This window comes from Puntigrus tetrazona, chromosome 12 (genome assembly GCF_018831695.1).
Source record: "Puntigrus tetrazona isolate hp1 chromosome 12, ASM1883169v1, whole genome shotgun sequence".
In the NCBI taxonomy this organism is placed as follows: Eukaryota; Metazoa; Chordata; class Actinopteri; order Cypriniformes; family Cyprinidae; genus Puntigrus; species Puntigrus tetrazona.
Genome location: NC_056710.1, coordinates 15,294,500 through 15,306,876, shown reverse-complemented (window position 1 = coordinate 15,306,876; position 12,377 = coordinate 15,294,500). Strand labels below are relative to the sequence as shown.

General features: G+C 38.2%; 3 protein-coding genes across 5 annotated transcripts in view; 2 read left to right on the top strand and 1 right to left on the bottom strand.

Annotated features, from left to right (window-relative positions):
* Window positions 1–367: 367 nt before the first annotated feature.
* si:dkey-21c1.1 (protein FAM104A-like) lies at window positions 368–4,660 on the top strand. Its single transcript, XM_043254017.1, has 4 exons — window positions 368–492; window positions 1,013–1,138; window positions 1,626–1,737; window positions 2,922–4,660. Exons 2-4 carry the CDS (start codon window positions 1,107–1,109, stop codon window positions 3,171–3,173), a joined length of 396 nt encoding a protein of 131 aa, XP_043109952.1. The 5' UTR covers window positions 368–492; window positions 1,013–1,106; the 3' UTR covers window positions 3,174–4,660.
* On the bottom strand, window positions 4,257–11,404 carry tepsin (TEPSIN adaptor related protein complex 4 accessory protein). 3 transcript variants are annotated; one of them, XM_043254015.1, is made up of 13 exons: window positions 11,251–11,404; window positions 10,753–10,825; window positions 10,574–10,665; window positions 10,333–10,426; window positions 9,725–9,792; window positions 9,465–9,546; window positions 9,311–9,379; window positions 9,003–9,191; window positions 8,747–8,933; window positions 7,381–7,494; window positions 7,172–7,250; window positions 6,926–7,060; window positions 4,257–6,591 (listed from the first exon to the last, which is right to left on the bottom strand). In XM_043254015.1, exons 1-13 carry the CDS (start codon window positions 11,287–11,289, stop codon window positions 6,097–6,099), a joined length of 1,716 nt encoding a protein of 571 aa, XP_043109950.1. In that variant the 5' UTR covers window positions 11,290–11,404; the 3' UTR covers window positions 4,257–6,096. The 3 variants fall into 3 exon arrangements, with proteins under 3 accessions (XP_043109950.1, XP_043109949.1, XP_043109951.1); XM_043254014.1 differs by having other exon boundaries at window positions 10,753–10,854; window positions 11,251–11,392; XM_043254016.1 differs by having other exon boundaries at window positions 10,753–10,850; window positions 11,251–11,388.
* Window positions 11,405–11,636: 232 nt separating this feature from the next.
* ndufaf8 (NADH:ubiquinone oxidoreductase complex assembly factor 8) overlaps window positions 11,637–12,377 on the top strand; it is a 1,408-nt gene continuing 667 nt past the window's right edge. Inside the window, exons 1-2 of the mRNA XM_043253656.1 lie at window positions 11,637–12,014; window positions 12,120–12,230. Coding sequence (XP_043109591.1) covers window positions 11,934–12,014; window positions 12,120–12,230 — 192 coding nt within the window. The 5' untranslated portion in view covers window positions 11,637–11,933. The remainder of the gene's footprint in view (window positions 12,015–12,119; window positions 12,231–12,377) is intronic.

The window sequence follows — 12,377 nt, the reverse complement described above, 5'->3', positions numbered from 1 at the left end:
GTAACATAAGTCTTTATTGAAAAAAAAGAATATTAATAATATAATAATATAACAATGGGCTCAAAATTTTAAACAACGGGCTTTAATTTTAAATCATTGTGTAATAAAAATGTTTGAGTATAAATTCTCACCGATGGCGAATTTAGCCTTGCGGGTTGGACTACAAATTGACGTCATTACAGAATAAAGTATTAAATGGGGATACAATTCTAAACGAATAGATGACTTGCCGAGTCCACAACAAGGGAAATGTTTTATTCAACGGAGTATTATTCAAAAATAATAATTAAATGGGAAACAAACATTTACGAATCGTACGTCACCCCTCGCTCAAAGGCACGCGTGTTACGTCATTATGACAGCAACAGATGGGAGACTGAGAGAGAGAGAGGGAGAGCGAGCGAGAGAGAGAGAGAATGAGATCCGGCGAGATGGATATGTTGTAACTTCAGAAAATGACTGAACTCAAGATCCATTTGTGAACAGACAGAGGTAGAGTACATCACAACCATTTCGTCTCTTCACAGTCTATTTATTCCGTTCAAATCCCTTCGCTCGTTCTGTAGTAGGGACAGTGTTCATCGCTAGGAGGAAGTAAAGTGAACTACACATAGCATTGTGCTATCTGTCTCTCTGCTTGACATTACGGACGCACTATTTTTGTAACACTGTTACCGATTTGCTTCAGTACCCTTATGCAAATGAGCCATTTTGACTGATGTCAGACAGTAATGCTAATTAAGATCAGACGTTTATATTTAAATTGCATAGATGAGGTGTTTCCCTTCCGTTCTTTGTCAATCCCATGCACAGCATTTTTCTAGTAAGAATATACTAGCTCAGTGTATCTCACGAATGGATCTTAATGCATATAAGCTGACGATACACTGTTGTATTGGCAGGCCCGAATTATTAGATATTAATAATATGCCTTCTGCACACCTGCAGCGCAACGTAAACGTGTCTGCAGCTTCTCACTGTGAATTACATTTGTCATTTCGCTCATCATTAGGGGGAAAATCTTGACAGATCCCTTCGTTTTGCTGAAAGGGAAGCCGGTGGTCTCTGAGACTGAGAGGTGCTGTGTGCCCTTATTTGGCTGTCAAATGCACAGATACGACATGTTGACAGAAAGCAGGTAACACCATTTGCTTATAATTGTGTTTGCATGCACGTTTCATGATGCATTTATGTAACACACATGTCCTGCAGACATCCATGTTGCTGCTGTTGACCGTGTATGCAGATTTAGTGTAGTACTTCATGTCTGCTGGTTATTTTTAGATGTTCTTTTAGAAGGCTGATCCTCTTTGACTAGTAACTATATCGGTTAAATGAGTCTGTGCTGTTATCCAGCTTCAAGCTTTGATAGCTCTTGTGTGGATGACATTTTTATTCTTAAATCTGAGTCATAATTCTGCAGTGGACATATTGATGACTAATGGTTGCAATCAAGCCGGCAGTGCCCCATTGCTTAAGAAATGGTGGTGCTTACTACTATGAAAGATCTGCGCCTAGAATGTTCTGAATCAGCTCAAAAAGACCTGGTTGTTTAATAATGGGAAGACTGTTATGAAATTTTCGATGCATGTTGAGTAGTCAAAGGCGATGATCTCTGTCAACAGGAAACGCAGACGCAGCTGTGATGCCGAGGAGCTTCAGGTTTTGCCCCAGGCAAAGAGGTCTGGAGGTTATTCCTTTCTCCCTGAGGTTGGCCGTGATGTCTGGGACTCTGAGGTAAGAAGCTGACCAGGAACCTTTTTTCGTTCAAGATCGGTCAACTGAGACCGTTGATGTTGGTTCTTGAATGGATTTTATAAACGTACAAACTAGAGAAAGTACTGAAGTATAGAGTTAAGACTGCTCTCGGTACAGTATCCTGCGAACCAGAATGGCGACATTTCATGAATGAACTGAAATTTCAGACACTATATCAAATGTTTTCTGACTACAGGATTGTAAGATTTTTATGTCCAATATATCATATGGTTATCTCAAGGGGTTACTCCACCCCAAAATGAAAATGTTTTCATTAATCACTTACCCCAATGTCGTTCTGAACCTGAAAAATCTTTGTTCTTCTTTGAAACTCAATTTAAAATATTTTAGCAGAAAACTGGGAGGCTTGTGACTGTCCCATTGACTGCCAAGTAATAAACACTGTCAAGGTCCAGAAAAGTATGAAAGACATCGTCAAAAATAGTCCATCTGCCATTAGTGGTTCAATCTGTATTTTATGAAGTAACAAGAATACTTTTGTGTCACGGCTGACGCAGAAGAGCGTACCCCGTTTGCGTTCAGTGGATACTCTCTAAAATGTCACTATAATGATACGGAGAGACTCAGAGGAGACAAATTGTTGAATAAAAGCATTATTAAAATTTTCTTTGTACAAAAAAAGTATTCTCACCAATTCATAAAATTCAGACTGAACCACTGATGACAGGTGGACTATTCTGACGAAGTCTTTCGTAGTTTTCTGGACCTTGACAGTGTTCATTACTAGACAGTCAATGGGACGGTCACAAGCCTCCCGGGTTTTCATCCAGAATGTGTTCCTGTGAAGCTTTTACAGGTTTGAAACGACAAAGCGGTACGTGATTAATATCAAAATTCTTATTTTGTGGTGGAGTAAGCCTTTATTGTCAAAGACGGCATGGTATGATGAGCTCATGTGACATGAATCTAAAACTGCATAATTTTTGTTTGGCATACTACTTGTAAGTTTATACCTTTCAAAATTTGCAAGTTGGACAGTAGCAGTTTTTAAACTATATTATATTTACCTAGGCTGCATTTATTTGATTAAAAAATGGTAGAAACGTAATTAGTAAACAGAGAAAACTTTAACCAGAAGTGGCAAAGCACAGAAACCACTACAACTCCTCTAATCTTACTCTCTATTCCTCGTCACCCAACAGTCTTCCAGCAGTGACAGCAGTGGGATCAGCAGTCCGGAGCGGATGGCAGGAGCCACTTCCAACATTCAGAAGACTGACCAAAGAGGACTGCATGCATCCCAGGCTCCCTGCAGCCCTATTGCCCCCAACATCTCAGCAGAAGAGCCGGCCGTCTCCTTGAGCCACAGCCTCTCATACGATCACATCAACCGTATCCTAAGGGAGGCCCACTTCAGTAGCCTGCAAACTCGTGGTCACCAAGGGCCGACATGATCTACAATGACTCTTCCAGCACCCGTCGGCGTTAAGGAACAATGTACAGGGGACCTTTTAGAGGGACATTATGCGCCACTTGAAGGCCTAGCACAAATACAAACCCTCTAAATGCATTTGTCTTCTTTCTTATAGCACTTTTTCATGTTCATAGTGTTTATGTGGGGCTCTACTTGATGTATCGACCATGAACTTCACATAGGTGCTATATATCTATATATATAAAGAAATATCTTGAAAATTGTCAAGTTCTTGCAAGATTATGTAAGCTTTCGCCCTTTACTAGACAGTCACACATGGTGCTACTGCAGTTCTGGGCCACTTAGTCAGACGTGTGCATTTTGGCCAATTTTGACACTCTTTGGTCGATCTGAAAAAAGGAAAAGAAATCAAATAATTTCCTGTATTTGAGAGCTGAAGAGTAGAAACCGTATGATTACAATGAAGCCCTGCTTTGGAGTCATTAATAATACTGTTGATGTGTTTACAAAAGATTCCGGTTTGGTTCTGACTGGAATTTAGACTCTTTCAGGAAGTTTTCGGGGCTTGATGATTGCTTACATATCCAAAACTCAGGTCTAGAGGATTTCTCTCTGCGTGCCATGAAGGTTCAGATTTTAAATGAGGAACTTGGTGCCAGATCCTTAAATTTTTTTTTTATATAGTGTAGTCTCTCTTTACCTGGATTAAAAATGGATTGTTAGCACATCACACTGCAGAGAGACTCTTCTGAAAAATGCATGCTGGACTCAGGTCTGTTAATGTACGTAATGATGCACTCTTTCTCTATGAACTTAAAGGTGTAAACCAATGAATTATTGTGCAAATCCAGTCACTGCAAATTGAAAGCCATGTCCGATTTTTACACAACAATTTCCTGCTTTCATTTTACAATAATCAGAGTTTGAAATACACTAGTTTAGATCAGTCACTGTGCTCTGTGTAATACGAGGACTCTTCTTCTATGGGCAGACCAGGAATGACCTAAAATTAGCTTGCACCTAACTAAGCACTCTACAGTATCACGTCACTGCAAAATCCTAAATATTGTACCATAAAATAACCATACAGACCACTTATGCCTGTGTTCGTCAAATATACATGATGGTTTAATTCATTTCACAATGTTAACCCAAACAGGAATTGTAGTGCTCCTTAATTTAGTACAGTTCGGTCCATTTTAGACGTACATCCTTAACGAAATTTTAAAGCTTAGTCCAAACAGATTGTATGAGGACAGTTACATCATTTCAAGCGAGTGATCTTGTGTACTTTAAAATACTCGGTGCACAATACTGTACAACCCAGGCACTGTGCTTCGCGTGAAAGACTATTAGCTTTTGATGATGAAAACCGTCCCTGCGGTCAACATTGTTTTGTATGTAGGATTGTACATAATATATAGCTAGCATATATACAATATTTGAAATCATTGTTATTTTATGAATTGTTCCGCTGGTGTAAATAAAAATAAAGTTTTTTAATATACGTATTCATTTCGTTTACTTCTGTTCCAGGCTCCGAATGGACATTTTTCTTACTCAGGCCTGCTTTTTTATAATGTTTTATACATTTAAATACACTTTCACCCAAGACGGTTCTTTATATATTTGCACAAAAGGTATACATTTGTTCGGTGGGACGTTTTTTGATCAAACTCAATGTGTTAATGTTTGTTCTTATTTTATAATACACACAGGAAGACGTAAGTGCTTTTAGTAAGAGGAAAGACTGTAGTGCAAATAGTAGCAACCATTGCAGTAACACTCGTGTTTAACACCACAACAGAAAAGCATCCTGAGTTTTCTCAAATGTATCTTAATGAATTCAGAAGGAGCTGAAGAGACGTACCGTTACTGATCGTCGAGACTTGACTTGTTCCCAGCTTGAACTCTTATTGTGAACCACTAGCAGCATTAAGACAGTAAGAGTATGTTTGCCATTGCAGGTGGATGTTACCTTCATAATTACCGGTTAAGATTGTGACCACATTTACATGCAAAATCATTTCCGACAAAAAAAAAAAAAAAAAACTTCCTCACAGCAACTGGAATATTCCTGTAATCAGCATATAAACTAAGACATGCATGTTTTTTTCTGCATTCCCTGATGGAAATACTGGAGATTTTTGAAATGATGAATAGTAATGACAAATATTCATAGCACAATGACACGAAAAATTCATAATACCTTTCGAAGGGTTTGGTAAGATTTTTGGGGTTTTTGAATCACTCTTATGCTCACCAAGGCTTCATTTATTTAAAGAAAAAAATATTATAGAAATGTAAAATAACCCATTTTCTATTTTAATATATTTTAAAATGTAATTTATTCCTGTGATGGCAAATCTGAATAAATCTGAATTCGGCAGCCATAACTGCCATAAAAACAGTTGTGCTGCTTAATATTTTTGTGCACTTTCATACATTTTTTTAAAGACTCTTTGATAAATAGAGGGTTTAAAATAACCGCTTTAATTAGAAATACAAATCTTTACTGTTATTTTTGATCAGTTTAATGCATCCTCTGTGAATTAACTGCTTATTTGTTCTCTTTTTTTTTAACAAAAATAAATAATAAATAAAAATCTAACTCATCCCAAACATTTATACATTAGTGTAAGTCATGACATTTTAATGTTTGTTTAAAAAAAATAAATCTTTCCTATTTGCTTGAACATTGTTCACTCATAACTACATACAACAAACAGTTGATCTTCCTAATAAGGTGTTTACGTGACTCAACATTATGATTAATACATGCATAAGTCATAATATTGCTTTAATCAGGTCATGGAAAGACCAAGAATTTTCATGTGCATGTAAACGTGGTCACTTGCAGCAATTATAATATCATTATTAGATTATGATTTAGCAATTTTCCCCAAAATCAGCACATAACGAAGCGTAAATGAATGTTGGCATCAGAGATTGAGGAAGGAGAAGGCAGAGAGTTGCTCACTAGATGTGTGTGAGCCTGCAGTTCTCTCACAGCTTTTCTCAATTGCACAGTCTGTGCCTGAAGTGGCTTCTACACTTATCTGGGCGTCTGACTCGACCGGAACAGGCTCGACCAAACATACAGGCTTGCTCCTGTTGACTAACTCCATTCCACTGAAGAGTGAGAGTCTGGGTGGCTCTGAGATCTTTTCTGTACTCCTGTACTCCCCCTCTTCTTGTTCTCTTTTCATATGAGACACAGGTGCAGTGCCGTTACCCTGTAGGTGTTGTGTACGCGAGGTCTCCTCTGATGGGATAACAGACGCTGCCTTTTCTCTCAGCTGTCCCGGAACAAAGGGGACGATTATAGATGCAGGAGGCTGATCTGAAAGCGAAGAGCTGGCAGAGGTTGGACGTCCAGAACGGTCACATTTGGAATTTGTTACACAACCAAGCAAGGCCTCAAACTGCCTTAAGAGCTGATGAAACAAAAATAATCTGTTAGTCCTACAAGATTATAAAGATATTAAAGAATTGTTGTTGGGTTTTTTTTTTTGCTAAAATCGTTATTTTAAATTACATTTAAAAATAGATGACTAAAGTAGTATATTTGGTTACACTTTATTTTGATGCTCCCGTTTAAACAATCCCATTATAATAAGTAACTTATTTCAACCCTATCCCTACCGGTCTACTAGTACTCTACTAATACTCAAATGAGCGTTAGTATACATACTCCAATAGTCTGTAATATGATAGATTCCAATTATTTTATTCCAAAAAACATTGGCTATTGTGTATGGCAATTGTTACCTTGGTTGCCTTGTTGGCGACAGGGCCTGAGGTTTCTTCGCTAAGTTGAGCAAGGCGTTTGTTTGTAATATTGAAAATATGATCTAAACAGAGGAAATCTGAAGACATCAGGCAGGCCAGAGCACACAATGCCCTCTGCAGGAAGGAAACACAAATTGGTTAGGCTGTATGGTATCAGTAGAAATTGCTCACAAAAAAAAAAATCGAATAATATAAAGAGTAATGTAACAGAATAGGAGACTTTACCATCTGGACGATTTGTGCGTGGTCCTGGAGTTTGCGAGATAGAAGTTCAACAACCACCTCGCAGTTGAGAGTGGAGCATCTGAAAAAAATAAAGATGGTAACAGTTTTAGCTTTGACCCTCCATGCACTGACATTACAACCCAAGAGTCTGTAGATCAGCATTTGCCTACAGTCAAAATCATACACATGTCTCATAATGAATCATTTACTCTTTGATAAAATGCTGGCTCTCCTCTCTGGACAGGAAGACTTTGGAACCGCTGGTCAGTCGGTTGATAAGGGCCGTCTCCTGGCCACAGTCCCCCAACTGAATAGCCTCCACACTGATTCAAATCAACATAAATATCACAAAATAACAATGTCAATCCCACACAACCTCGAAAGAATCAAATGTAACTCTGGACCACAAAATCAGTCTTAAGTCGCTGGGGTATATTTGAAGCAATAGCCAACAATACATTGTACGGGTCAATTTTTTTTATGTTCCAAATCATGTTCCATGAAAATATTTAGTAAATTACCTATCATAAATACATAAAAATTTAATTTTTGATTGGTTCCATGCATTGCTAAGAACTTTGTTCGGCGATTTTCTCAGTATTTAGATTTTTTTGCACCCTCAGATTCCAGATTTTTGTAGTTGATCGTTGTATCTTGGCTAAATATTGTTTGATCCTAACTATACATCAATGGAAAACTTATTCATTCAGCTTTCCAATTATTGAAAAATATAAAATATTTTGTTTTGTGAAAATTATTTCACAAAAATGATCATAAATTATATAATCTCATTCTTATTACAGAATAACTGTGGTCATTAAAAGAAATGAACATTGCAATAAATTCATCAAAATTGACAGTTAAGACATTTACATTACTATTTCAAATAAATACTTTCCTTTAAATACAAAAAAAAAGTTTCAAATATTAAAAAGCATAACTATTTTCAACATATTTACTATAAGATAATAAGAAATGTTTCTTGAACAGCAAATCAGCATATTAAAATGATATCTGAAGGATCATGTGAAACTGAAGACTATATGGCTGAAAATTAAGCTTCAAGGAATAAATTACATTTTAAAAATATAATAAATAAAAAACCTTGGCGAGCATAATAGACTTCTTAAAAAAATGCCCAAATACAAGTAAGCATCACTATAATATTTGTACACTGCCGTGTAAGTGGATTTATTTTTTATTGTTTTAATGTATGAATGTTTTACTGTAATGTAGTTATGAATAATTGCTTTTACATTAATCATAATCTTAGGGTCGCTGAAAAAAAACAACAACCCTAAACATATTATGATAAAGAGAGTTTTTAAATAATAATTTAATCCTCTCAAAAATAATCCTTCTATAAAATATAATATAATGCTAAATATGATATTATTTCTTCTATATTATATTTCTTGAATTTTGTTGTAAATTATCATGGCCTGCTGCCGTTTGAATACTAGAAATAAGATGCCAGCATTAAATTTCCTGGCGTCAATGACCTCAAACACTTGAGAAAGCAATGTCTGCTGACCTCCATCAAGGACAAAAGCCCTGTAGCCGTCTGTCCCTTACCGCTCTGAAAGGTCACCGCTCTCCCGACTAGCCCCAGAGTGGCTGCCCGAGCCGCCCGACTTAATGCTTCCTCCCAGTGAGGTCTGGCTGGCCTCTGCAGTCTCCTGGGATGAGTTGTGGGAGGAGCTGTGCCCGCTGTCCGTTTCCTCCCAGCCTCCAGCAGCCCGCCCTGGGCACCTGTGAGATGCTGCGAGGAGGGGAAATGGTCAATCCTTTAACATTCTTCACCAGCTTTTAAAATCAGCGCGCTGCTCACCTCTGTGGCCGTGGGATTGGATGTTGTAGGCACATGCTGGCACTGCCATCTCCACAGTTGCAGAGGGCGCCACCACAGCGTGGTAGTGGTTGTCATGGAGACGAATGCCAGGGTGCTCCGTTGGAGGAAGGACAGCGCTGGCAACCACTTCTGCAGCTTTCTGAATCTTGTCCAACAGAGTCCCTCCACCTGAGCGAGCGAGGCAAACATTGCGTGAAATAAAACAGGACACACACACACACCAGCACGCCTTTTAGGTGAAAATATTAGTTGAGTAGAATGGATCATATTAAATGTCTATGCTTTACTGGATTCTTTCCTTCCTGGGCTGTATCCGAACCCCTGCATGCCAGACCTGAGCAGCTCTGAGCCCATTCCTGCAAACACAAACCTTGCTATACATCATACACATACTTTAACGCTTAAATACTTATAATAGAAAACACATTCTGGTTCACTCACCCACGGATTGCGTCACTGTTTTGTGCGGAGACACTCCAGAATCTAGGGACATGGTATCATTAAAGAGCAGGGTAGCCAAGTCCTGTACAGAAACAAACACTGGCTTAATTCAGTTATTCATAAATAACAAGAAATACACAGAAACGTGACAGTTTTCTGCATTAATTACATGTTGCTTTTTTTTATGAATAGAATCTTGGCAGAAGAAAACATTTATTCATCAGTTTAATTGATTTATCTGCACAGAAAGACAGTTTTACCTCAGCTGAGCTTCTGACTTTCTGAAAGAGAGCATTTCCATGGATGGGGTCTGGGGGACCACTGTACACTGAAAAAGAGAGTTTTTATTGTTTTGTTTAAAGGAAAATAAAGAAAAAAATAGAAAAAAGAAGTAAAAACAGTAATGCTCTAAAATCTTCCCATTTATTTTAATACGTTTTAAAAATGTACTTCATTCCTGTGTAAACAGAGCTAAATTTTGAACATAATCAGTGTCACACAATCCCTCAAATTCATTCGAATATGCTGATTTGGCGCTCAAGAAACATCTTAGCAAACTTTGCCATGCCTTGATTAAAATGACTTGCCAGTTTAGCTGCCGTTGCCGATCCATCCCGTTTTTTGTGTCAAGCAAAGACCACATTTCAATCCAATCGATCCTCAGTGGCTTAAACCAAGTCCCACCCTACATCTTTATCTGACTGAATATCCCGTTTCGCCCAAGTGAAATGGGTTGCTGACATCACTATACATTGACTGAAACAGTTACTGATGCTCTGGTTTTATTGATAACACAACATAATGCGTGAACTTTTTAGAATGATTTTAGAGCTTTACAGTTCGTCTCGAGCCGTTTAGATACGCTTACCAATTACTTCTTGTATAAATGTAGCATTCCGTCGTAGCTCTGTGAGGAAGTGAGGTGGTCCATGGCCACATAAATGCAGGAGAATCTTTAAGACCTTGGACAGGGTTAAAAGGCACAATAAACACAGCTAAAACCAACATTTTAAGAAACACAAAGCTCAATGCAGGAAGCTTATTACACCTCTCAAGGTTTGAACCTACAACTTTTTGGTTTCCAGCCGAGGTACCCCACCCAAACTCACCTTAAGTTTGACGTGGCAGGACTCCACCTGTAGTCTCTCCAAGAGGTACTCAAGAAGACACTGGCAACAGCCCACCGACTCATGGGAAATTTCTTAAATATCACGACGGTTAAGGTCCGATGATGACAGAGCAGTCATTATGCAGCCCTATTCTATTATGTAATGGCAGAAAAGGATACTACCGATTTCCTCAAAGAGATAGCCGGGACAGGGCGATTCGTCATCTGATGTTGCTCTCATAAGTATTGGCACCTGAGACACAAAAAAAGAGGCAATTCTGTCTTCCACAGAATCATTATATACAGTTATCATATGAATACATACACAGTCAGTACCATGGCACTATTATAGTACTACCACAGTACGTTTACATATATTTTGTCACTAAATGTAATAGTATTTATATGGTACATCATGGTACTTAGTACCATAGAGACTCAAAACACCACGATAATACCATGGTATATTTTCACAACACCAAGGAAGTACCATGGTAATTATGGTTGTCTTTTTTCACTTTCTGTAAACAGAAATATCAATCATATGCAGAGATATGCTGTCTGTTTATCTATTTGACCACAGCTAACGCCAGATATCCAATAAACAGCGTAGAAAACCAGGTTTGGCGTCAAAGATAGCTGAAACGACGTTATTTCCCCAGTTCCACGGATACGTACTTTTTGCAGGAAAACCAACCGTTCCAATAATGAAGCCATGATGAAGAAATCGGTGTTTTTTCGCCTGTCTATGTACCATTGCTTACAGGGCGGGTGACAGTGCAGGTCCTGCCTGCCCAAGAACGTCTTCACAAACCACACGGACCTCTGTTCAGCTCGCCCACTCCGGTTTGAAGTAGCGAATCTCCGCTTTGGGAGTCGGATCTTTTCTGTGAATCGTTTGAATTGATTCTTTCGCGAGCTACCTCTTTGGTGTTCGGTTCGAACGAATCGATTCGCGAACGCGACCTAAAGATGTAGCAGCCAATAGAACGCGGCTTTGAAAAACACGTGATCGAATGCGGACGTTAATCTGGAGTGTATTTCTCGCAATCCTGAATGTCTTTAAAAATCAACTCCGCGTTACTACTGGCTCTTCACTGAAAGTAAGAAACTACAACAGAAAAAACAGCCAATCGTAAAGCAGTGCATGTGTTTATTAACGCTTTGATTGGCCAGTTGCTTGTCAATGGGCGGTTTATATCTCAGAGGTCACAAGCATGGCGCTGTCCGTATTGAATATACACACCGCATCTATGAGTCGGCTTAGGAGTTTTTAAATGAACTTCGGGTTCGACCCAACTAATTATTATTTATCTGATTAATGAAATTATTCCTGACGGATATTTTTTAGTTTTTCAACTATGTCTAGTTCAAATGTTTGGAGTCGCAGCAGAGAGAGAATGAGACTCTTCCCAGAGCTGTTGGCTCAGTGTTCAGGAGAGGTACACCTTCATTCAATATTCCTTCCTCAGTATTGTTACATATATATGATGCATTATATTGTGCATTTATCCTCTTGTTGTTGTTTGGTGCTATTATATTATTAGGCAGCTGCTTATGGTAAATGTGTGGCCTCCACAACCACTGGCAACCAGGAGCTGACCAAAAACATGTGTGTCAAAGAATTTGAAGCACTGAAAAGCTGCTTTCAATCAGCTGTGAGTGGGTTTTTTTTTCTGTGATTGTGTAGTACATTGACTAACAAGTATGTGTGTGTGTATATATATATATATATATATATATATATATATATATATATATATATATATATATATATATATATATATATATGTGTGTGTGTGTGT

Bases quoted from the DNA above. Each gene is read 5' to 3' on its own strand.
- tepsin (XM_043254014.1), bottom strand. From the start codon at position 11,329: ATGGTACATAGACAGGCGAAAAAACACCGATTTCTTCATCATGGCTTC. The intron at 9,547-9,724 runs GTAAAACTGTCT...GTTTCTGTACAG, and splicing joins AAGTCAGAAGCTCAGCTGAG to GACTTGGCTACCCTGCTCTT. The intron at 9,192-9,310 runs GTAAAGCATAGA...TCGCTCGCTCAG, and splicing joins CCCAGGAAGGAAAGAATCCA to GTGGAGGGACTCTGTTGGAC.
- si:dkey-21c1.1 (XM_043254017.1), top strand. From the start codon at position 1,107: ATGCACAGATACGACATGTTGACAGAAAGCAG. The intron at 1,139-1,625 runs GTAACACCATTT...CTCTGTCAACAG, and splicing joins GACATGTTGACAGAAAGCAG to GAAACGCAGACGCAGCTGTG. The intron at 1,738-2,921 runs GTAAGAAGCTGA...GTCACCCAACAG, and splicing joins GTGATGTCTGGGACTCTGAG to TCTTCCAGCAGTGACAGCAG.